This window comes from Hemicordylus capensis, chromosome 13, assembly GCF_027244095.1.
Source record: "Hemicordylus capensis ecotype Gifberg chromosome 13, rHemCap1.1.pri, whole genome shotgun sequence".
Taxonomy (NCBI): domain Eukaryota; kingdom Metazoa; phylum Chordata; class Lepidosauria; order Squamata; family Cordylidae; genus Hemicordylus; species Hemicordylus capensis.
Window position 1 is genome coordinate 9,220,742 of NC_069669.1, and position 25,804 is coordinate 9,246,545.

At 48.5% G+C, this 25,804-nt stretch overlaps 1 protein-coding gene across 2 annotated transcripts in view; it reads right to left on the reverse strand.

The window, feature by feature from the left end:
* RAB11FIP3 (RAB11 family interacting protein 3) overlaps nucleotides 1-25,804 on the reverse strand; it is a 94,898-nt gene that overhangs the window by 14,763 nt on the left and 54,331 nt on the right. Inside the window, exons 4-8 of one of the 2 annotated variants that reach the window (XM_053276701.1) lie at nucleotides 19,144-19,331; nucleotides 12,426-12,602; nucleotides 7,602-7,736; nucleotides 3,827-3,862; nucleotides 2,210-2,303 (exon numbers count right to left, since the gene is read on the reverse strand). In XM_053276701.1, coding sequence (XP_053132676.1) covers nucleotides 2,210-2,303; nucleotides 3,827-3,862; nucleotides 7,602-7,736; nucleotides 12,426-12,602; nucleotides 19,144-19,331 — 630 coding nt within the window. The remainder of the gene's footprint in view (nucleotides 1-2,209; nucleotides 2,304-3,826; nucleotides 3,863-7,601; nucleotides 7,737-12,425; nucleotides 12,603-19,143; nucleotides 19,332-25,804) is intronic. The other variant, XM_053276702.1, reaches the window with a different exon arrangement.

The following is a 25,804-nucleotide window of genomic DNA, read 5'->3' on the forward strand; positions in this document are numbered from 1 at the left end:
CCTATGACAGTGCTCACACATGTGGTCTCCCATTCAAATACAAGCCAGGATGGACCCTGCTTAGCAAAGGGGGCAATTCATGCTTGCTACCACCAGGGAATCCTACAGATTGCGGGCTACACAGACATGTAGTCTGTGGGACATGCCCAAGTGGACATGCCAAAGGCTTCAACTGCAAACTGCGATATGTTTCATGGGCAGATTAAAGCTTTAGGCTACGACTGGCGAAAGCAAGTTCCATAAATCCGTGGAGTTGAGAATTCAGGGCACCCATGCTTATTTCTGAGGCTATTTTGGTGCTGGCGTGTGACTAACCGGCAATGACAAAGAAGATATCACAGGTGCCCTTTCCCTCTGAAGGTCAGTAACAGCTTTTGGCTTATTAAGATGCAAGTTCTCCTACAATACTGCAGCAGGAGGAAACATCCATATCGAGGTTTGGGTAATTTCTTTTTTTCACCTGCGCAGTTTACTGGTCAAAATGCAGACGATCAACTCAAGACGTCCTTTTATCATCTGCTGAGAGCTCTAATGAAGACCCCTTCACTTTTAGGTCCATGACAGAGGGGAGTCTCAAGAACAAGAAAATCTACCAGGAAAGGACTTCCTTCGGTGACGGATCAAATTCAGACAGGCTCCTACCTGCTGGCCTGTCTGTATTTGAACAATCACCAATACAACATGGTTTTTTGCTATGAAAACCATATTTTATATGTCCAACGTGTTTTGTTATGAAACTTGATTAAGGGAATATTTAATTCCTTAAAAACCAGTTTAATAGAACTGCATTGCAATTGTATTCAGTGCAGTTTTGCTGGGCTCATTTTAGAAGAGAACAGAATAACTCCCTTGAACCTAGGAACCTGCCATATACTGAGTCAGACCATTGGTCTATCTAGCTCAGTATTGTCTTCCCAGACTGGCAGCGGCTTCTCCGAGGTTGCAGGCAGGAGTCTCTCTCAGCCCTATCTTGGAGAAGCCAGGGAGGGAACTTGAAACCTTCTGCTCTTCCCAGAGCGGCTTCATCCCCTGAGGGGAATATCTTGCAGTGCTCACACATCAAGTCCCCCATTCATATGCAACCAGGGCAGACCCTGCTTAGCTATGGGGACAAGTCATGCTTACTACCACAAGACCAGCTCTCCTCTCTGTCCGTTGTGTGCCTGCAGGGGCCACCGCTTGGGCCTTGCTGCCTCCTCTTGCTGGAAGAAGATCGTTCTGACACGGCTTTGAAAAGCCATGGAAACTGGATTCTAGTCGGGTCAGGTGAGGTCAATGGCCCATGAAGCTCAGTACTGTCTATGCTGACTGACTGGGGCTCTCCAAGACTTCAAGCCTGGTCTAGAGATGCCAGGGGCCAAACCTGGGACCTTCTGCACCACAAAGCATGGGCTCTACTGCCGGGTTCACCCCACAAAGCTGCCTTTATGATGAGCCAAAACACTGGCTCATCCCACTATTATCTTCCAGAGCAGAGATTCTCAACATTGGGTCTCCAGCTGTTATTGGACTTCAACTCCCATAATCCCCAGCCCTAGTGGCCTTGAGTTGGGGATTGTGGGAGTTGAAGTCCAATAACATTGGGGGTCCCAACGTTGAGAATCCCTGTTCTAGAGGAACTGGCAGCAGCGGATGAAGAAAGGCGAAATTCTTGCATGCGTAAATTCTTTACATGCATGCAGAAGCAGATGCAGGTTTCAGGCCAGAGTCTTTCCCAGCCCTACCTGGGGATGCTGCCAGGGATTGAATCTGGGGCCGTCTGCGTGCAAAGCAGGCGCTCTTCCGCTGACCGACAGCCCCGCCCCTTTGCATCAGGCGCCGTTTGTTCAATAACTCCCAGGACAGAAAGGCAGCAGAATCAGAAGAGGTCTCCCTTTGCACCTCTTTAGGAGTCCATGCTCATCAGCGGCTTGCACAGAAACACCCAAGACCAGCTCCTCTGAAGGCAGGGAACTCTTGCTGTTGCAGGCGGAGATGTTTCAACTCCGCATGTGCAAAAGTGAGTTGTAAAAATTCAGAAACCGCCTATTCCAGCACTCACTTGGGCTTGGGGGTAAGGCAACAACCTTGCTGGTTGCTGGACTACAACTCCCATCACCCCCAGCCACACTGTGGCTGGGGGTGATGGGAGTTGTAGTCCAGCAACAGCTCAAGCACCACGGTCCCCTGCCCCTGCTGCAGCTGTGCGAGCCTGCAGAGATGCACATACCTTGTCTGCAATATCTTCCTCCAGGCAGTCGACGTTGTTGTGGTAAGGTTCTTCCATCGCATCTGCGGCCAGGGTTCCTGTCTGATGCAGGTGCCTGTAACCAAGACAGAGGAAGCCAACCCAAATCACGACGACCATCAGGGAGATCATTGCAACCAACAAGGGCGTGGTGGGGCGTGTGTGCGTGCGTGCGAACAAGCTAGTGACAGGTTCTTCTTAGGCTAAACTCGGCTCTTCCTGCAGGGGATCCCACGGCAGCGCCCTCTCTTTTAGGGTGGGGAGCACCACCATTCCAGATCCCCGCCTGACCCCCGAGGAGGATTCCATCCCACACTGGGAGGCCCTCTTCCACCCAGCCCCTTCCTCTCCAACAGTAGGAAGCGTCTCAGCTGGGCTGCTGCCTGGCACCTCGGGAGAGCAGCAGGGAGAAAAGTGTCCCCTTTCTCACATGCTGAGGAGCTTTTTCCCCTTTGCTCTTTGGAATCTGGCATGATAAGCTCCCACTTGCATGGCTTTTTGATCTCCGTGGAAGTGGGGAACACACACACACACACACACACACACACACACACACACACACGGGCTCAAGAGAACTATAAAGGCAAAGAGAGATGCCGCCGCCAAGATATGCCCGCTCGCCTTCCCCCCCAGGTAGCCACTCCCCATGTCAAGATTTCTGCCCCGCAGAAATGGTTCAAAGGACACCCTTTTATGACACGACACCCAGGCCAGGCATTTATCAGCTGTTAACCAGTAACACGTGTTATCACAGGAACAGTGTTCCAGATTCCACCCCACAGGAAAGGTGGATTTTTCAAGCAAATCCACCCCACCTTCTGCGGTGACGGCAAACCAGGGGCATCGTTAGAGGGTGACCCATGAGGCACAGGCCCCCAGGGGATGCAAGAGCCCCAAATCTCATCAGCTACTTCCCTCCTCTATGATCTCTCCAAGAAAGTGCTTGTAGCAGCGGAGATGCGTGCAAAAGCCGGGGAGAGAACCCCGGGCTTCATCCAGCTCTCTGCTGCTTCTGCCTTCAGAGGTGCTGAATCTGCAGTGGGAGGGAGTTCCACAGGTGGCAGGCAGCCACAAACAATGCCTCTCTCAAGACATTTCCTGTTTGAACCCAATATGCAGGTGCTGTCATATCCACCAGACGGCATCGGCGGATCTCAGATGGTGAGGCAAAAACGAGAGAAGGCAAATTCCAAGGTAGGTCAGGCCCGAGGCTTTTACACCTCTGCCATCGAGATAAGGTGATCAAGTCTATTTACTTATTTAAAATATTTATATCCTGCCCTTCCAGCGTAATGCTGCTAGGGGCGGCTGACACTCACAAAAACCTAAGCAAACACAAAAACAGAACCCAGAGATCCCTCAAAGCAGACTGGTCCCACCTCCTCCGAGACAAGGAGATGAGGCTCAGGATCCCCCCCAAACTCTTAACCCCCAACCCCAGAAGGTTTAAACTACTCCGCTATGGATCTCAAGAAGAAACAGCCCCTCGTCACCAGAGAAGGGACACATATTGATCACCGACATGCGGGAGAACCTGCGTGAGGACGACTGCGTGCTTAGAAGCGAGAGAAGGGAGATTTTTAAAAAGCAAAAGCATACCTGGCTACCTTCTTGCTGGAAAGCCGCTTATTGGGACTGTGGAATGAACAACAGGAAAACTAAGTCAGGAAAGCTGACACCACGAAAGCAAACAGAGAAACAGGAAACAAGCGAAGACAGAGGAGGAAGGGCATATCTTTTACAATCCACAACACACCCGGACATGCGTGGCAAAGCTCCCAACATTTTTCGCACACATTTTAATCGCGTTTTTATGTCAACACTGAGTAATCCGGTCCTGCCTGCAGGTGCTCCTGTCATCAAGGAGGGCTCTATTCCCCCCCACTTTCCATTTGCAAGCCAGGCCCGAAAATGGATCCTTGGGCTAATAATAAAGCAGAACCTGGTGGGACACTGGCCCAGTTGAGTAGCCCGAGCCAGATCCAGATGCACCTGGCAGAAATTGCCCAGAGCTAGCCTTGAGCCGGGAGATGGGGTGGACCCCGATAACACCAGTAGCCTAATTCAGACTGGCGACCTACAGAAGAGTCTGTGATTCCAAGGTGAAGCAGATGACGTGGGCACCGGGAAAAGATAAGAGTGGACTCCACCATGAGCCTCACCTGTGTGTGTGTGTCTAGTTTTCATTCAAAGAAGGAGCTTCTGCCAGAGAAAGGCAGGGGCAGCAATAATTATGGAGAGAGGAACTGGAGACACAAGATCTGGACGCCCCTCTTACTGAATATGCCAGGCAGACCAGGCGAGTTCTATATCTCCTTTCTTCTTGTCCATCGGAATTCATCGACAACATTTAGTGTGGCTAAATACTGCGCAAGGTCAGGCAAGAGCTAGTTCATTCGAGATATTAATCATAGCGTTTTTATCTAGATGTAATATTCGGATGATTCGTACGTAGCGTGGAGATTTGTAAGGTGGCGAGCAACAGACATATTCTGTCTTAACTTTGTTAATTTGTAAATTTTATTGGGGGTGGCGATCTGCTTGCTGGGTCTGGTCAGTGTAATAAAGTCATCAAATCAAGATCTGGACACAGTCAACTGCCCAGACAGGAGCAAGAAGGGATTAGGGATGCGCATGGAACCTGCTGGCCCGGTTCGGTTCAAGTCCGGATCGGACTCGAACCTGACCGGGCCAGTTCAGTCTGGCACCCCCTCGACACCCCCCCCCGGCTCGGTTCGGCCAGGGGGTGGTTCGCAAACTTTTTTTTTAAATGTGGGGGGAAAGTCCACAAACCCCCGAACAGTTGGGGGGTGTTCAATCCAGGGTTTGACGTGGTTCGAACTGGCTTGACATCGAGCCGGTTTGCACATCCCTAGAAGGGATGTCCTTGGAGGAAATCCCCAAAGGAAAGGCAGCCCCCATTCTCAGCCCTGAGCTTCACCTGTTCCAAGATCTGGAGGCTCTTCAGGGCCACCACTGTCTTAACATTGATTGATTGATTGATTGATTAAGTGCCATCAACTCTTAGCGGCCACATAGATCAATTCTCTCCAGGATGATCCGTCTTCACTGGCCTTTCAGGTGTCTCAGTGGTGCATTCATTGCTGTCGTCATCGAGTCCATCCACCTTGCTGCTGGTCGTGCTCTTCTTCCCTTTCCTTCAACTTTCCCCAGCATGATGGACTCCTCAAGGGAGCCGGGCTTTCACATAATGTGTAAAGTATGATAGTTTGAGCCTGCAAACTGGCATAGTGTACACAGTATGATCATTTGAGCCTGGTCATTTGTGCCTCGAGTGAAAATCCTGGATTGATTTGTGCTATGATCCATTTGTTTGTTTTCCTGGCTGTCTATGGTCTCCTCAAAAGCCTTCTCCAGCAACAAAAGGACACAAATTCTATTCATATAGTACCACCAACATGCACCCTTTACAGAGAGACACAGACAAGCCGCAGGGACAGAGGAAGCCGCCTTATGCTGAGCCAGACCCTTGCCCCATCTGAATCAGTACTGCCCACACCAGGGGCCCACAAATTTAGGGTTAGCGCACGAGCCAACCATTTCCTATGGCCGCCGCCACCTGTCCCGTCTTCCCTCTGGTCCTTTTTGAGCACACAGGCAGAGAGCTTAAGAGAGAAATAGGTGTCCTGCCATTTGCGCTGGGAGATGGAAAGAGCCCCCTCTGACAACTCAGAAAGGATCCCTAAGACACCTCCATATCCCTGCAGAGACACTGCCCAAAGAGCCTGGACCTGCTTCTTCTGAATCCATGTAGCTACTACTAGACTGCAACAAATTCTACTTTGAGGGCCCTTGCAGAGAGAAACAGGCCTCCCTGGGAAGCAAAAGTGGCTCGTACCAACGGGTCAGGGGGGCGCCAAAGGGGCCCAGAGCTCCCCAGAGCCGTGTTTGTTCCCTTCCCATTCCAGTGTTAATGAGTGACACATTGCTGCAGGTTGGCCATTCATAGGTAGAGCTAACTACCCGCACAGCTCTACCTGTTGAATGGCCAGCCTGCAGGCAGCACGGAGCATGAGAGAGAGGAGCATACAGAGCTCCACAAAGCCAAGGCAGCTGTGCCTCCTTTGGAATACCCCCCCCCGGCCTATTAGGACAAGCCACTCCTGTTATGAAGGCAGAAGGCTGGAGGAGAGAATGCCATTTATACATTTGCCTCTCTACTGCGTGCCACAACTCAAGGTGGTATAACCTAGGGTTCTCAAGTGGTCTCCCATCCAGGCCCTAAAGAGTGACTTCGCTTCAGCAAGGTGGCTGCATCATACATCTTCAGACCAGATGCCCGTTTGAACCCTCTCCCCAGATTTTGGGGCTCCTGGTCAAACCGATTATGGGTCTGCTATCATCCCACTTATCCAGCTTTTTAACACAACTGTGGCTTAGCTCCCACTCTCTCAGTTTATTTAGGTAATAAAGTAAAATATTTATAAAATAAAAGATTTATTTTATTATTTGCGAGGATCTCGAATGTGCACCAGAAGGATTCCAACACGTTCATCAGAAAGTATGAACGGGCTTTAACGCGTACAAGTATTTTTCTTCTTCTTTTTTAAAAATAACGAGCATGGTCCCTTCGTGATCACGCCGGACGTTCTCTACTCCTCTGGCAGTTCTGTGACCGCAGACCTTCACTGTTCTCAAAAAGTCTCACACAGCTGCACGCCAGTGAAATGCAGGTACGAGAGCCGAAAAAGAAGGTTCATCAAGTTATGATTCCCTTCTGGGAATCGCCTTGTGCAACTTGTGAAGCTGGGAGATGTGTAGAACTTCACACCCCAGTGGGAAGCCCATTAAACACTGAGAAAATGGGATTCTCCAAACACATCTCCTAAAGGGAGGCTATTGGTGAACAATCTTGCTACCGGTCTCTGTATTCTGGCTACAGATTTAAGCAAGAATCCACAAATTTAGGCTTGGCTCACTCAAGGTGAAGTATGCCGTCGAGTCGATTCCGACTCCTGGCGCCCACAGAGCCCCGTGGTTTTCTTTGGTAGAATACAGGAGGGGTTGACCATTGCCTCCTCCTGCGCAGTATGAGATGATGCCTTTCAGCCCCTTCTATCCCCCCCCCCCGCAAGGCTCCACTTCTGAACCACGCTAGCCTCACCTGCACCTTTTGGCCACTGTGGATGATGGGAGTTGTAGTCCAACAACAACAACGTCTGGCAACTCAAGTCTGAGAACCCTTGTCTTGGCCAAGGCCCTCCTTTTAACCCTTTTATACACAGGCTGGTTTTATTTTAGGAGAAAAGTCATGCAAGCATGCAGACACACACACGGCAAACGAGAGGCTTTCCTTCCCCAGAGCACATCGACCATGCACTGAAAGAAAAGCGCCATGCACAAGACCAGTTACCTATTCATTTCAAGATCGTTTAGGCGAGCCGAGAGATCCTCAAGGCGGTTGATTTGTTTGTGGCACTGGCTACAGTAAAACTCAAACGCTTCGTCTGTGATAATGCTGTGCAGTTTTTCAGCAAGTGGGTTGGAGCTGGAGAAAGTACAAGTGGCATTCTTTAAAAATGCAAGACAGACAAGCCAAGCCTCGAGTCCATCTGTGGCTTCCAGAAGTCCAGAGTGGCCCTGCTCTCAAGCGTCCAGATTGACAATAGAATACAGATTAGATTGGCACCATTCCACACAGGGAGTCAAACTGAACCTGAACTCAGGTGGTTATTTCCAGAGAAGTAGGTGTGTGTGTTTTTCTAGTGAACTGGAACAGATTTCCAACCCAATTTTGGCTAACTTGGATCTAAACCAGTTTGGGTTCAGAAGAAATGGTTCAAACTAGGCACTCTGCTTTCCATATTCATATTTTACCATTTTTAATCCTGCTGTATATTTAGACTATTTTTAAAAATTGTTTAGCACCGTTTAAAAATATACATTTTTATCTCAGCTGAAGTGGTTATTGTATTCATCTTGTCAGGTTATACAGGAAGCAGAAGCGAGTCTGATATTTTTCCGCATAAAGCACCCCTAAAGTCGTTCAGTCCAAAGCAGTTTTTATTAGTTAGCAAACCTGAACTGAACCCATATATTTAAAAGTTTGGCTCTGTGGTTTCAAGAAGCATCAGACTCAGTCACCTGGGACTTTCTGGGTGTCCGTTACCCTTATGGAGCCCCATTTAGGTAAGTAGACACTGCGTCTATTCATCCTCGTGGGACCCTTAACCCACTTCGCCTGCATCCTTCCTTCACCACCTGCTGTTTCTTGAGCAGTTGATGTATAAAGGTGATTATAATTTTAAGAAATAGGCACAACATCAGACTGCTGCCTTAGGCAACCAAGAACAGGTGTTTACTGATAGGGATGTGCAAATCAATTCAAATCAAATCTGGGTGATTAAAATTCAAATAGAATCACCTCTTAAGAGGGAAATTCGGCTCAGAATTGAACAGAATTTTCAAAATTTGATTCAAATTCAATTCAAGAGCCATTTGGCACCTTTTAAAAACCATTCAGCCCCCCTGATTGGTTAAATAAAAGTGCCAAAACAGGGTCAAAGCAATTCAAATTCGAATTGAATTTCTGGACCAGATTTGAATTAAAAATGAATTTTCAGAATTCGATCCCAAAATGAATTTTTAAAAAAAGATTTCTTTTGTGCACATCTCTACTTACTGGGAAGGTTAGTCCCAACTTGTCTGAATTCAGAAGGTCCAAGAGACTATGTTATGGGTAGCAGGTGCGACCAGAAGATGGTTGTTGGAGAACTTTGGATTGTCCTCACATCGGGGTTCTCAACCTTTGGTCTCCAGTTCTGCTGGCCTACAGCTCCCAAGGGTCTTCAGCTATTCTGGCTGGGATGTAGAGAGTTGTAGCCCAACTGTACCTGGAAATCCAAGCTCGAGAATCCGCTCTCGCATAGTTACACCAAATATTGCCCCTCTCACAGGTAAAGGGACCTTGCCTATCTCATTTGTGAATGATGCAGAAGGTAGACCACTTCCTCAACACTAGCTTTCATACCCCTGGTGCCATTTTGGTTTGTATTTTGTGTCCATTTTGCCACAATAACCTGCAGCTACCAATGTTGGTGTTGGCAACTAAAGCCGGCAGTGAGAATTTACTCTGGTTGAGAGAGGCTTGTATTCTACATCGATGCCCACAGTGTGTGGGTGAGGAGAACTTCTGGAAGCCACAAGGCTAATCAGAGAGAGGTTAATAGTGGGAAAACGTGACCAAGTGGTTTAATTAAAAACACACACACAGACAGCGTTGTGAGCAAACAGGAACAAGGTTAAACACCTAAGAGCACCTGGAAAAGAAAGATACCATTATGCAGCCTTGATTCACAGTGTTTGCCGAGCAACTGGGCAATGTGGCAATGAGTTCCAATGGAAAGGAGAGAGAAATCAATTCAAGACACAGGCATGCAAAGTTCTGGCATTTCTCCCACTGTATTTTTCTACTAACAACCAGTTTCAAATCAAGTCTCTCGAAGATCAACAACCTTCCTCGGAAACGGAACAGAATTTCCTTTCCTTCGGAGGACTTTTAATAAGATGTTAAGCAAGTGTAGCAGGTCCATTGGAAGCTGGAACTGTTGCTTTTGCTTCATCGGGGTGTTGTGTGCTAAGAGGTGGGAAAAAGAGCAAGCCCATTTTTTATCCCAAGGGGTGTTTGTGTGTGCGCATGCACATAGAAGTGATACCAAGACAATTTCAATACACAATGCAGATAGGTCTTTGGGGCAGCCCCCACTGTAACCGGCCACTTCCACACTGCAGCTGGACAGCATCCAAGCGGCATTTCCGGCTGCACATCCAGGGCGGAAATCCCTGGGCCCCACGTCCCACCGGCCACAGGAAGCCCTTCTCCAGAGATACAGGCAACTCTCCTCTTTCCTCTGCTTGATCAGCAGGGCTGGCTAATGGCAAGCATCCTGTGCACCGTCACAGACGCCACTGGCAGTGCACAACGGTGCAAGTCAGCATCTCTCAGGAGCATCCATTGGAAACTGCCTTCGACTGAGTCAGACCCTTGGCCCACCTAGCTCAGTATCATCTACCCAGACTGGCAGCGGCTTCTCCAAGGTTGCGGGCAAGGGTCTCTCTCGGCCCTCTCTTGGAGATGCTGCCAGGGAGGGAACCTGGAACCTTCTGATGCTCTTCCCAGAGTGGCTCTATCCCCTCGGGAAAATATCTTACAGCGCTCATACATGTCGTGTCCCATTCAAATGCAAACCAAGGTGGGCCCTGCTTAGCAAAGGGGACAAGACTCAGAAGCTCCAGGACAAGCCGATGCCTCATGCCTGCTTGCTTAGCAGAGCTGGATTTGGGCGGCCTGCTGCCAACTCACAGCCCATTCACCAAGGCGGCATTTTCGTTGAACCTAAAAATTACATGTCACCTTACACTGGGAAACAAGCACACTCCCTGGGCCAGCACCCAGTCACATGCTTTCAGCAGCTTTGCGGCAATGTTAAGGACACACTGAGTAGCAACCTGGAGAGGCGCCAAGGAAAGTCTCTTGGCTTCCACCCCATGCAGGGACTCTGCACCGATTGGGCTCTTGTCCACTGAAGCTCCACGTGGCTCTTAAGACCCCGTGGCCCAAGCCAGGCAGGGGCAGACAGCCCAGGTTCTCCAGCTGCTGTGCAACTACAACTCCTATCATTCCCTGCCGCAATAAACTGCGGCTGGGGGTGATGGGAGTTGTAGTTCAACCACCGGAGAGCCACAGTTGTCTGCCCCTGTAGTAATGAACGGCTATTCCTCAATTTCCATCTTACGCAGCTAAAAGCCGGCTGGAATAAACCAAGGAGGAGTTGTAGAAACACCCCGGGTTGGTAGGTGTATATTTCTGCTCAACTGACATCCATCCCCCACTATACTCCAAAGCAGGGATTCCCAACCTTTTAAGACCCCTTCTGTTGCAAACCTTAAGCAAAGGGACCCCACAGAGAGAAGGAACCAACGAACCAATGTACACACACGGAAATTTAAATGTTCCAATTATGAGACAGGCTTCTCCAGTCACTGGCTTACATTCAAAGCAAGAGAATAATGGGGAAAACACAACAACAACAACAACAACAACAACAACGCCCTGGCACACACACACACCACCAACAACAACAACGCCCTAGCACAGCGCATCTGTGCCTCTAGTTCCTTCTGCCGCCACTTTCTCTCCCCCTCCACCACCGCTTTCTCTCCCCACCTGCCTGCCAGCCCGTCTGCCCCCGGCCTGCCTGTTGGCTTTATGCTCCCTGCTGCCGCCGCTTTCCTCTCCCCCTCCCCCTGCTCGCGAACTCTCGCAAGAGCTGCCACGCATGGGATTAGCGACCGGTACATCTAACAGAATCATATATATGGATGATGATGATGATGATGATGATAATGAACGAACTGCCACCACAGAGCATCTTGCTCTGAGGGAAGGGGAGGGGAGGGCAGAGCGACAGATGAGATTCCACCATCGATGAAGTGGCCCCTCCCTCCGCCACCTGCCACCACAGAGAGACCAGGGACCACCTTGCTCTGAGGGGAGGAGAGATGAAAGCCACAAGACCAAGGCCTGGGTAAAGATGTAAACGTGTGGCTGGATATATTATTATTTAAGTTTTTTGTAAACCGCTCTGGGAGGTTCGCCTGAGCAGCGGTATATATAAGTGCAAAACAAAACGAACACCACAAAATGAGTGCTCCCGTTGAAATAAAGCTATTAAACTGGTCTTAATGAAATTAGTGGGACAAGTTTACCTGACCTAGTAATTTCAATGGCAGTTCTCCGTGCTACGTTTCTGCAGCCTGTCAGTCAGGCTGAGCGGAGGGGTACACCGGCCAATCAGGAGCCGAGGAGGAAGGTCTTCACCCTCCTCCCTTCCCTTCTGCAACAGACACATTGCAGAGGATGTGTCTCCTTCAAGCCAGTGATCCTCGGCAGGGGAACCAATAATGTGGCTGCAGCGTGGGGAAGGCAGGTGGGGTCTGAGCATCCCTAGGGGTACTAGTACCCTATTGGCAAACTCTCTGCAACTGACATGCCACAATCCCGATCCGTTCCGATACACCTCTACTGACTTCTATGTAGTCTCTTTGACACTACAACTGCAGGGCAATAGACACAGCAAGCTCACACAGACAACCTGGAGAACGCCGCCAACCCGGTCACAGAAGACTCAAAAGGGTCACAAATTCACAGGGCCAACAGCCGTGGACTTGCCGTTACCTGGGAGAAAGAAACGAGGAGCTGCTGAAGCCACTTTCTCCGTTGCACAGGCTGTCCGAGAAGAGGTCAGCTTCATTCCCTTCCCCGTAATCCTCGAAGTGCTCCTCTCCACTGATGATGGCCACAATGGAATGGTTGTTCAGGTCCGAGGTCAAAGGTAGATCATGAGGGTGAGATCTGGTGGAGGAAAAGGGGAGCAGATCAAAAACGGGAGCCAATCCAGGAGCAGCTAAAAGTGATCCAACACACCTCTGGAGAGAGCAGAGTGAAAGAACCTCTCGTAGGCTGTGAAGTGAAATTTCTGCGGCCACAGAATATATAAGAGTGGCTGATCAGAATTGCAGGGAATCCAACACAAAGGAATGGGGTTAGGTTTATAAATTGACTGACATTTCCATCCAGCTCTTCCCCCAAGGAGACCATAGCAGTGTACAGGGCTATTTTTGTCCCCACAACCACCCTGTGAAGTAGGTTAGGCTGCGAGATCTCCTTACTGAGAGATCACTCAGTGTGGACATATTCACTTATACAACCTACCAATCTCCCCATCATGGACTTGATTATTCCTCCCCTGTTATACAATTGTCTCTCCAATAGCATTTTTTCATGGTTCTGTCTTGTTATAGATTGCATATATTTCCCATAAAGAGATTTATTGGACTAAGTGGTGTCTGTTCTCCATTCAGTATGGTGGTGGTGGGGACCTTGTTTTTTGCCAATTTGAACTCAGGACTTCCCAGTCCCAGCCAAACGTGCGGATTGGATTTAGAATGTACAATGCTTGCCATTATTACTAGTCATGATTACAACAATCCACAGATTTGAACCACCATTTCGGAGTCTTTTCTGTTTGGTTATACAAACACATTTGCATTTAATTTATATACCACCTTCCATTAAAAAAGAATCCCAAGGCCGTTCCCAGTATATTAGAAACAGCAAAATCTACACAAATGGAAAAAACCACCCCCCAAAATAGTAAAAATACAATACACAGAAGCAGCACCAGTAACCAAGAAGCAAAATTGCATTCCTTAACAAATCAAAGCCCAAGTTTTTACCTTCATCAATCTCTATTAAGGCTGTCCAAGCCTAGGGAGGCAATTTGTTTTATATGATTTTTGTATCAATAAGTTATTACTTTCTTTCGCTGCCACCATACGATTGATCATTACTCTGCTCTCAGTCATTAACTCTTTGGTCACGTAACCACATGAGCACAGGATGGGCATGTATAAATTGTATATTGTATATGTATATTGCATAAAAAGAAACAAAGCTTAAAGTATAAACACAAATAAGAAGAAGTTTATTATTTACAAGGGATTCAACTAAAGATCTCTGCAAAGCAAGGCACATCAACCTCACTCACTACAACGTTGCCAAACAAGTCAGCTGCAGTGCTAGACTCTCTGAGTGTTTTGACCTTCTTTACAAATGGCACTCTTAGGGACGTTAAGTAACTCGGGACAGATTTTAACCTTTGTGGGACTTGGGGTAATGACCCAGACCTTTTACAGGAGGACCCCGATATTCACGGGGGCTCCGTTTCACAGTTGTACAGCGGATATGGAAAACTGCAAGTATCGAGGCATTGGGTGAACAGGGAATTCGGGGTTAGGTTCCCGGTCACTGGGAAAATAAATAAAAAAGCCTATTTTTTGGCAAAAGTTGGGGGGATACTTGGGGGAAGTTCCCCACCATGCTTTGCTGCTCTCTCAGAATCATGCTGTGCCCCCAGAATGCCTGAAAATCAGCCACACACACCGTTTTGGGTTTTAGAAAACACACACCACAGGAGCCATTTGTGACTCCGAGAAACAAAGTGGCAGCCAGAAGTGACCTCCGCATTCATTTCTGGCCACCTCCGACCACGGATACACAAGGTCGGCGTGTTTTATGTTCCCCCCTCCCCCGTGTATGCTGAGGTCGGGTGTCTTTTTCCTGACCGTGGACACGTGAATCCGTGGATAGCGAATCCACGTATAATGGGATTTGCCACATTTAAGGTTTTTTTGTTGTTGTTTTTTAAATGTTAGGAAGGCTGAATGTGACAACTTTAAAAAATCCAACCAGCTATGCTGACAGAGCGCCACAAAGACATAAGATTTTAGCAACAAGCCTTCCCTCGTTAAAGGCTAACAGGATGGCATGAGTAGGGAGCCATTTGAAGACCTTCCAGCAGTCAGCAAGCGTTGTGGGGCAGAAGGAAGGACGGGGTGAGAAGATCAGGGTCAGAAGGGGAAGGAAATACTGGAGGAAAGAACTGAGATATGGAAACCCGGCCGGCACGTCCTGGAAAGAGAGGGGTGTGGAAGCCCATCTCAAGACAACCAAGCCCAGTCAAGGTCAGAGAAAGGCCAGTCACATGACCAGACCTTCCAAGCCAGACCCATCCCTTGGGATGAAGGAGCCCTCAGGCAGGGCTGACAAGAGTGTGGGGTGGGGGTGGGGGAAAGCCAGTACAAATTACTGGGGCCCAGTGGTCCGGAAGGGGGCCTGACTATGTTGCATGTTTTTTGTCTTGCCTCCTGCCGCCACCCCGCGCCCAACCCACTGCCACCATGAGGACAAACTGGCAATCTTTAACTGTGCAGGCACAAGCCTCAGGGTAAAGCACAGGCTGAACAAAGCATGCACAGGGAATGCTCTTCCGGTGGGTATCTGCTCCTCAGTCTCCATCACAGTTTTTAGAAAGCATGTCGAATCATGGCTTTTATACGATTGTCTCCACTGCTGCTTCTTGTATTTTGTACTGTTTTTTAAAAAATCAGATTTGTTTATATATTTTTCAGCTCAATGTTTTAATCTGTCTTTTTTATAACCTCGTTTTTAAATTTTGTGAGCCGCCTTGGGATTTTCTTAATGAAAGGCGGAGTATAAATTTAACAATCAATCAATCAATCAATCAATCAATCAAAGCACAGGGAACCGAGCTAAACTACACAGATTCAACACTAGCTACTCCACCACAGACATATGCAGCAGCTGAAGGAACAGAACTTCTGTTACTTACTACGAATATTTCTATACCGCTCTTCAACAAAATTCTCAAAGCGGTTTACATAGAAAAATGAATAATACATTAATAAGATGGCTCCCTGTCTCCAAAGGGCTCACAATCTAAAAAAGAAACATAAGATAGACACCAGCAACAGCCACTGAAGGGATGCTGTGCTGGGGATGCACAGGGCCAGTTGCTCTCCCCCCTGTTAAATATAAGAGTATCACCACTTTAAAAGGTGTCGCTTTGCTCAGTTAGCCGGGGTTCTCTGATGACCATGTAGACAGGGGAATGCAAACTGAGCATATGACATCTAGAGATGTCTGTTTGGGTAATCAATCTTTCAGACTTCGGCCAGCCAGGTATTTAACCCAGATCACGGTGTCGAAATACTGAAGAGCTTTAACATGAGCTCGTTTTAACATACTGCTACCCACAGCCATTTTGGAAGGAAAATTTAAGAACATTTCTTATGGAGACCGTCTTTGCCCATGTGGTGTGGGCGCCTTCAAAATGACGGCTCATGTTTTATTATCCGGCAACTTCTATAGGAATATTTGTGCTCATTATACAACACTTTCATTAACCAGTTTTCCAGGCCGTGTGGATCTCTTTTATCTCCAGGTTTTAACTGTCTGATCAGAATGATGTAATCTCTTGAGATGTTGCCAAATTTTGGCTGGCTGCTTGGAGAACTCTGCAAGAGCAAATTGCTTTTTCAAAGGCTTCTTCGTAAGTGGTCTGTTTTTATCAGCTGCTGGTATTGTGATTTTTCTCGTCTGTGACTGCAATAAAGGTGAGTACTACTACTACGACGACGACAGCCCCCTTCTCCCCAACTAAGCACCCCACCAAAGATCTCCAACAACTACATACCCGGCAGAATCAACAGGGGGGAACTTTACCCATCAATTTGGGTAAAGCACTTCTCTTGTCAATTTCTGCCTGTTACGTAAGGCACAGGCCATCCATTGAGAAAGAATATTTATTTAATAGATTTGTATACCACCCACCCAGAACTAATCAATCCAGGATTTTTGCTTGAGGCACAAATGGCCCAACTCAAACTATCATACTTTGGACACATTACGTGAAGATCCAGTCCTTTGAGTAGTCCATAATGCTGGGAAAAGTGGAAGGAAAGAGAAGAGGACGACCAGCAGCAAGGTGGATGGACTTGATTATGACAGCAATGAAGGCACCACTGAGAGACCTTCAAGGCCAAGTTGAAGACAGATCATCCTGGAGAGACTCTATCTATGTGGTCGCTAAGAGTCAACACCGACTTGATGGCACTTAAAACCACCCGCTACCGAAACCTCTAGGCAGTTTACAGCATAAAAACCACCAGGAATAAAATAAACCAAGAATTTAACCGTTAAAACAACTCGCTAAATAAGAGCTCTACAGGCGCTTTCCCACTAAGACATGCCCGGATGGTTGCAACTCACAAGACTAGAAGCACCGTTTGGGCATTTTTGATCTCTACAGTACAGATCTGCACTAAGCTCCTGAAGTTTTTCACACCCGGCTTTTCGTTCTGGAATGGAGGGTGTGCATTAACATATCGGCCAAATTTACCCCAAAGTCCCTGCAAGCTATCAGGGAGCATTTCACATACAATTTGGGTTTTTCATCGCACGTTAAGAGTGTCGCCCGATTTATATCCAAGGTTTTTAAAAAATCAACTTTTTGCATTGGTTTTTTGGGGCAACTTTGAACTCACAGTCAAGCCTCGCAGAAAACCTGCAGTAAAACCAGCTGTCTGGAGAAGTGTCCAGAGGGCACCCTGTACTGGTCTCTGCAGGAAAAGCAGAGCGGCCTCCTGGAGGAAGGAAAACATCACCTCTTTTATGACAATTCACAGGATTTCAGCTGGGCAATGCTCAGAAGGCGTACAGGAAGCTGTTGTATCTAAACACATTTTATGTCAAATTGTCTAACTTCATTCTCTACCCAAACCCTGTGTCATTTTTGGAAGGGCAGTATAGAAATCGAATAAATAAAATAAAATAAATACGAAATCACACCCCATTGGCTGTTAAAACTTGCAAGGAGGGAGTCTTCCTCGTGGCGTTCCAAGGGCATTTTAAAATCTCTGCTCATTTGAGCTGCCCTTGTCCTCTGTCCTTCCTAAAAAGCAGATCCAGAAGCCAGCCTCTCCAGGCTTCAAGCCCCACATTCAGCCCCGACGGAGTACAGATACCCCCAAGGAAAGGCACTTGTACCTACAGGCAGGAGGGTCCAAGGCACTGAGTCGTACTCCTAGAAGGCTGGGCAGAACGGACACAGGCCGGCATGCTTGCTAATTCTCTCCTTGGAGAAAAGGGATCCGGTGGCCTCTCAGCTCAGAAGCCGATTACGGACTGAGAGTTCACAACCACCAAGCCCAGCGGTAAAGAAAGCAGCAGCAAGCTAATCCTCTCCCACTTCCTTAAGCTGCAGGGTGGCATTCTTTCTACCCTGGTTTTCAACCTGGGAGACCTCCCTAGCCCCTTAAAGAGGCGCCCATTTGGAGGTGTAGAGTCGTACGTTAGTGGAAATACAGGAAGCGGCCCAATAATGAGTCAGACCCTTGGTCCATCTAGCTCAGGATTGTCTACACTGACTGGCAGCAGCTTCTCCAAGGTTTTGGGCAGGAGTTTTTCCCAGTGCTACTAGGGCACTTACTTCCAAGATTAAACCCCACAACAGTGTCACTACGGATCTGCTATATGTGCTCCCGTCCTTCTTGGTTGTGACACCACAGCCCCTGCACTGACAGCAGGGTGCCGTTCACATTTCCGATGCCTTCTTTCAGATCTTATCTTTGCATTATAGTGCTAAAACGTTGCATGTGCTTCACGAAAAAGTAGCCGTATTTTCCCACTGTAGGAGATTTGCGCAAGCTAGAAAAGACTGCTCCCCCTGCTGGTGGCTTTGCACAACCAACAGCTGGACCTTTTATTTACATTTTCAGTACCTTATATGGAGTCTGACCAGCTCAGTATTCTCAACAATCAGGCCTGCTCAACTTCGGCCCTCCTGCACATGTTGGCCTACAACTCCCATAATCCCTGGCTATTGGCCAATGTGGCTGGGGGTTATGGGAGTTGTAGTCAAAAAACAGCTGGGGGGCCTAAGTTGAGCAGCCCTGGTCTACACAGACGGGCAGCAGCAAAGTTTCAGGCAGGAGTCTATCCCAGGCCACCTGGAGATGCTGCCAGGGACTGAACCTGGGACCTTCTGCATGCAAAGCAGATTCTCTCCCACTGAGCTAAGGCCTCATCTCCAAGCAAGCTACAACTTTACCACAACCACCACCAGCAAGAAGAGAAGGGCCACTAAACCCTATTGTGTTTGACAAGCAACCCAGCTGCACAATCAATGAACTTCATTCACTGCAGGAGATGCTCACTTCAGGAGATGCTCCAGAATAAGAGCATCTCCTTCACCGTTTGCTTTTAGGAAGACCCTCAAGACGCACCTGATTTCTCAGGCTTTTAACCTGGAAAATTTAAAACTATTTAATGTGTTCTCTTGTGAGATGATTTGTGCATTTTAATTGTTTTTATACCCCCCTTTTTTTGTTTTACATTTATTGTGTTTTTTAAACTTTGTACACCGCCTAGAGGTGCACCAACCAGGCGGTATAGAAATGTGATAAATAAGTAAATAATAAAATTCCTCCACCTTTCTTGGCACTCGCATCATCAGAAGAGAGGAACCACCCACCCGTTCTCCGGCTCCTCAATGGGATCTGTGAACTCCGAGTGCACGGTAGAATCGATCGCGCTGTCCGTCTCTACATCATCGTGCATCTCGTGATGGACCAGCGTGCTGGTGTCCTCATCCGTAAACGTTTCACATTCACTGTAGGTGCTCTCAGAACCCATATACGCACTGTCCGTGACCTCATTTGCCTGTGGAGGAAAAGAAAAAAGAAAAAAAGAACAGGAAGAGAATTAAGGGATACAGCCATGCTTGCTCCTGTTCAATGGTCCCATTTCAATGAAGTGTTTACGGCACAGCGGGGAAGTGACTTGCCTAGGGAGCAAAATGTTGTTAGTTTGAATCCCCGCTGGTATGTTCCCCAGACTTTGGGAAACACCTATATCGGGCAGCAGCAATGTATTTATTTATTTTATATTTTCTAGCCCGCTCTTCCTCCAAGGAGCCCAGAGCGGTGTACTACATACTTAGGTTTCTCCTCACAACAACCCTGTGAAGTAGGTTAGGCTGAGAGAGAAGTGACTGGCCCAGAGTCACCCAGCAAGTATCATGGCTGAATGGGGATTTGAATTCGGGTCTCCCCGGTCCTAGTCCAGCACTCTAACCACTATACCACACTGGCTATTAGGGTTAGGGTGCTAAAAGGCATCATCTCATACTGTGAGGGAGGAGGCAATGGTAAACCCCTCCTGTATTCTACCACAAGAAGCACATGACTCTGCAGTCGCCAGGAGTCAACGGCACAATCTTTTCTTTCCCACTATTTAGATTAAGAAAAACCTTTGCATTTGATAATTTCCAGAGCTGCTGGCATTAAACCCTTTCAAGAAGTGTTCAGAACCAAGCAAAGGTCTCCTGGAGGACATCTTGACTATTAATCTGCACGTGTGAGAAAACCAAACACCACACTTTTATCAAGGTCAAAGAGGGAGGTATACTTCAGAAAAGGAGTCCGGGCATGAAGAAAAAGGTTAGAGGGGGATACAGCCCTTGCAGGAGGAAAGGGCTACAAACATGCCACTAGCTGAAACTGGCAAGGTGACAGGTAACCAAGTTGGAGTGATCCTCTTCCTTATTTAGACTTGCAGCATCCCATGTTGAATTCAAGCAGGAAGAATGAAAAAGCATAAGAAAATGCATGGACTCAAATTCCTTTAGAAATCCCCATGGGGATTTCATTTCAGGCACACCCTGTGAGATTTTCTTTATTCCTCTTGCATTGTAGTACGTGCCCCCGATCACGGACACTGGCCATTCAAACAGGCTTGGAAGCATCCAAGACTCAAAAGGTGACAAAACCTTCTGGATACAATTACTGGATTCAACTCCTAACCCTTGCAGCAGTACAAGAGATCCTCGTTTCCCAGGGACTCGCTGTTCACGGTTTCACCTATTCATGGGTGGGTCATAGAGACCCAGTTTCCATCATTGTGGGGGTAAAATAGGGCTATTTTCGAATATCTGCAGTTCCTGTGGGGCTAGAAATGACTTCAGGTATAGGGATCTGAAGAATGTTTTGAGCTCAAGAAGTTCCAACTCAAAATTGACCATTTCAAACTCGGAACGGACCGCCCTTCAAATGGTGCCAACTTCATGGGCTAGAACACTCAAAATGCCCCAGCTCGGAACGGGGTCGCCCCAGCTCGGAACGGGGTCGCCCCAGCTCAGAACGTTCCGTTGGAAAAACCGAGGATTTGTGTTCCGTGCACATCCCCATCCCCCGCCCAGCAGAATGGAACTAGTTTGTGGCTCCCCATCCCCCCACCCCACCCCACCCTCCCACACAAAAAGTTGCTGAAAATCAGGGGATTTGGGGGGCATTGCTGGAAATCAAGGTACTGTGCTGTACTTGACTTCTCTCCTGCTCACCACCACCCCCACTTTTCCGGCCAATTTTTGCATACTTCAGTGTGATGAGGAATCTAACCTGCCCTGCCTGCCACCCCCCCCCCCCAGACTCCAGGTTTCTTTTTCCATGGTTTTTGTTTTCACAACTATAGTGAGAAAAGAACACCCATTTTAAAAAAGAAAAAGAAAAGAGGTCCTCCTAGATATTATCCCCCCCCCCAAAGGAAGTAAGGGGCCCTGCCATTGCTGGTCTGTGACCAAAATAAAGCTATGGATTGACTGATGGAAGAAGAGGAAGAGGAAGGAGGAATGCTAAAGATCCATGAAAGAGTCCAGCAGGGGGGCTCTTAAGGGGTCCCGGAGGGTGTTGGTTAGTGGCTTGTGTGTGTTGAAAAAACTTTGTAACGCTTTTAAAACACCTTTGCACACTTGGCCACTGCAAGTCGTGTGGCCAGGAGGACAATCAAGGTATGGGGACAGCTGGGAAGCTGAACGTCTTGCAATGCCATCGCCTCTTTCCAGCTCAAGGGCTGTAGAGCTTGCCAAAAATCCAAGAGCATTCATCGCCCCAGAGGGTGCCGATCACTCCAGCTGGCTCATGGACTGTCTTTACCTGAATCCAAGATCGTTTTTTTCCTAGTTCTTGGATGTTAGAAATGGGGGCGAGGGCTTATACTCAGAACCTTTTGGATAAATTGAGGCATAACCTGCATTTAACCTTTATTTTTTACGGGGGTCATCTTAAATTCAAAGCCGTCTTCTCCTCTGGTAAATATGGCACTACAAATCCTTGTCCAACTACACCTTGCTAGTTCTCAAGGAACATAGGAAGCTGCCTTTGACCGAGTCAGACCCTTGGTCCATTTAGCTCAGGAATGTCTACACAGACTGGCAGCGGCTTCTCCAAGGCTGCAGGCAGGAGCCTCTCTCAGCCCTGTCTTGGAGATGCTGCCGGGGGGGACGAGGACTTGAAACCTTCTGCATGCAAGCGGGCAGATGCTCTTCCCAGAGAGACCCCACCCCCTAAGGGGAGTATCTGACAGTGCTCACACATGGAGTCTCCCCTTCAACTGCAAACCAGGGTGGACCCTGCTTAGCAAAGGGGACAAGTCATGCTTGCTACCACAAGACCAGCTCTTGGGGTTACAGTTCCTTGAGAGCTGCAATCTACCACCGAGCTCTGGCCCCCTCCCGCAAATGCAAATACAGACATTCAAAACCTGCACCCACCCACCTGAAACTCACTGAAGAGGTTCACTTCAGCCCACAACCCGAGTTGCCGCAAAGGAGCAGCAATGGCAGCACTGCCAAGCACCGGCTTTTCCATCTCATTGCACAGATTAAATATTAAAAAAAAAAAACCCAGCCAAGATGCTGGGGAGAGGGGCTCTCTCGTTCCTGACCTGGATACCGCTTGACCCAAAGCAGAGGCCCCAGAACGGCTGCAGAAAAGAGCAGGAGCCCACCCCACAGGCCACCTTTGCCCTCCGCTCCATTTTCAGCCGCAGAAAAGGGCGGCCGGTTTCCAGGGCAGCCGTTCCAACCCCTTGGCCGAATTCCTCTGAAGGAAGTTTGTTTCGCCGCTCCTAACAGAGGCCTGACCTCAGCACATTTTTGCCCCCACAGATAAATCCTGCCGACGGCCCGTCACACGGCTGGACAAATATCCCTTTTGATCGGGGGGGGGGGGTAGAGCAGGGATGCGGGTGGCAAAACGGGGACTTCCAAAGGCTACAGACCATTTGCAATCCGGAAAGCAAAGTGAAGGTTTACAGACAGCCGAAAGGCAGCGCACCACGCCCTGTAAAACCTGTTCAGCAGAGACAGTCGTGGGATGACCGTCAGGGGTGGCCAAGCCGCCCCCCAGCCGAGGACCCCTGAAGTCCCAGAGCCCATGGGGACGGGTCCCAGGAGGTGTCACAAGTCCAAGAGGAACGCCCATTCACCAAGAGTGTTGCAGTTGTGGTAGTTAACCCCTGCTAACTGGGCAAAGAGGCAGCTTTTGACACAATGCTTCTCTACTTAGCAGGGGGAAGGTAACTGGCCCTATATCCACCCCCGGCACAGGACCTCCAGTGACTGTTGCTGGTGTCTGTCTTGTGTTTCTTTTTAGACTGTGAGCCCTTCGGGGACAGGGAGCCATCTTATTGATTTATTATTTCTCTATGTAAACTGCCCTGAGTCATTTTTGGAAGGGCGGAAGCGAAATTGAATAGATAAATAAATAAGGAGTCCCCACCCATAGGACCCACCAGTGGCATAGCCACCATTGAACCAGAGCGGGGTGGGGGGAGAATGCCCGGGACCATGGGTTTCTGTGGCTTTCCGGGGGCCAACAGCTGTACCGCTTGATACTGACCAGAGGTTTGTTTTTAGAAGAAAAGTTGGTCATCCTTCTTTAAGACAGGCAATAAGATCACACACAGATCGTTGGATGCTTTGTAAAAGTTTTGCAGTTATGGTAATTGTGTATGTTTTCGTCCACCCTGGTTTGCAGTTGAATGGGAGACTACATGTGAGCGCTGTAAGGTATTCTTTAGACCGGGACCACTCTGGGAAGAGCACCCACCTGCTTGCATACAGAAGGTTCCTGGCAGCATCTCCAAGATAGGGTTGAGAGAGACGCCTGCCTGCAAGCTTGGAGAAGCCGCTGCCAGTTTGTGTAGACAATACTGAACTAGACAGACCGAGGGTCTGACTCAGTATATGGCAGCTTCCCATGTTCCTAAGTGTTTCATTTCTATACCATCCCCATAGGGATGATGGGAGTTGTAGTCCAACACTGCCTGTGGACTGATGAAGGAAAAACAGAGTGGGATATTTTCCCCATGTCAGGACTCAAGGTTGAGAAGAAACCCTGATGGAGAAAGGAAATGGCGCTGGCTTCTGGATGCAAGCTCACACAACTTTCTGTCAATTATTGGTACAGGCACCCGCGGAATTATATGATGTAACAACATGCCCACAGACCACCAGGTCCCTGCCCCAAGACGCTCCCATTTAACAACACCATTCATCATCTGCTCAGCTGCAAAACTGTTTTCATACAGGCTTCCGACATTGCCAGAATGCCACGTTCCAGGTCCCTGCTGGGGAGTGACCCAGCGATCAAGGATGCCCATCCCAACTGCACTGCAGATTCCATTCAAGTTATTTTTTATTTATTTAACATATTTGTATACTGCCCACTACTGAAGTCTCTAGGCAGTTTACAACAACAAAACAAACATGGCAGTTCAGATGCCAAAACCAGCATCTATTAGGTTTGAGGAGGTGCAAGCAGAAGAAGCCAAGATGCAACTTCTCCCTTTCAGCCACTGCTGTCACCAGAAAGCTTCAGATTTTGCCCATTTCCAGTCTCTGGTTTGTTTGTTTGTTTGATTAAGTGCTGTCAAGTTGGTGTTGACTTTTAGCAACCACGTAGATGGATTCTCTCCAGGATGATCTGTCTTCAACTTGGCCTTGAAGGTCTCTCAGTGGTGCATTCATTGCTGTCGTCATCAAGTCCACCCACCTGGCTGCTGGTCATCCACTTCTTCTCTTTCCTTCCACTTTTCCCAGGATTATGGACTTCTCAAGGGAGCTGGGGTTTTGCATTATGTGTCCCAAGTAGGATAGTTTGAGCCTGGTCATTTGTGCCTCGAGTGAAAATTCTGGATTGATTTGTTCTGTGATCCATGTGTTCATTTCCCGGGCTGTCCATGGTCTCCTCAAAAGTCTTCTCCAGCACCAAAGATTTACATCTCTGGTTCACATCCCCCCCAATTCAGAGTTAGCCTAACGGCTCTGCAAACTCACCTCTCCCTGCGCCTTCTTGCAGGAATATGGCAGTAGGTAGACTCAGATTTGACTCTTTTCCTGAACCAGAAGGGACAAAGGAAGCCGCCCCATCCCGAGTCAGTCCATTCGTCGACCTAGCTCAGTATAGTCTGCTCTGACTGGCAGCGGCTCTCCATGATTTCAGGCAGGTGTCTTTCCCAGCCCTACCTGGAGATGCTGCCAGGGAGTGAACCTGGGACCTTCTGCATGCAAAGCAGATGCTCAAGCGCTGAGCTACAGCCCCACCCTCCAAGGGGATTCTCATGCAGCAGGCAGTGTTCATTGTCACCCATCCAAATGCAAACCAAGGCAAACCCTTCTTAGCAAAAAGGGACAGGTCATGCTCGCTACTGCAAGGCTGGTTCTCCACCCCAAGGCTGGGAAGAACCCAGCGGCTCCCAGACAGCTGTGGAATGCGTTTGTGCCACCTCTTGGCACAGCCCCCAAATGAAGGAGGCAGACAGAAGAGCATTCTGTCTGCTCAGTGGCTTGGTCTGTGTTATCATTGCTCGTCCAACTCCAACATGACCACCAGACGGGATATGCATTTGCCGTGTTGTTTTTAACCGGCATGGTTCTCTCTTAATCTGTCCCTCTACAAACAGAAAGAGCTTCCATTTGAATCGGGAGGGGGGGCATTTTCACCGCCCCCCGCCCCAAAGATCAGCTCTCAACTGGGGATCCATTCAGAGCCGAGTGGCATACAGGAGGGGGAATCAGCAAAATCCCCACCTTGCAAACAGAAGTGCCTTCAGACCATCCAAGAACTTCAGATACCAACCCCTTCCCTTCATGGCATAAAGCCTCCATACAACCACTGGTTCTATAAAATGCACCCCCCCAATAAAATTACTCCTCCCCCCAGAAAAGGGGGCTCCAGAAACAGCAGCAGCTAGCCTTCCAAGATTTGGCGTGGGGTGGGGAAGGTGGACAAAATCCACAAGCGTCCCGTCAACAGAATGAAAAGGACTGTAGAGTCTTCTGGTGCTGCTGTCAA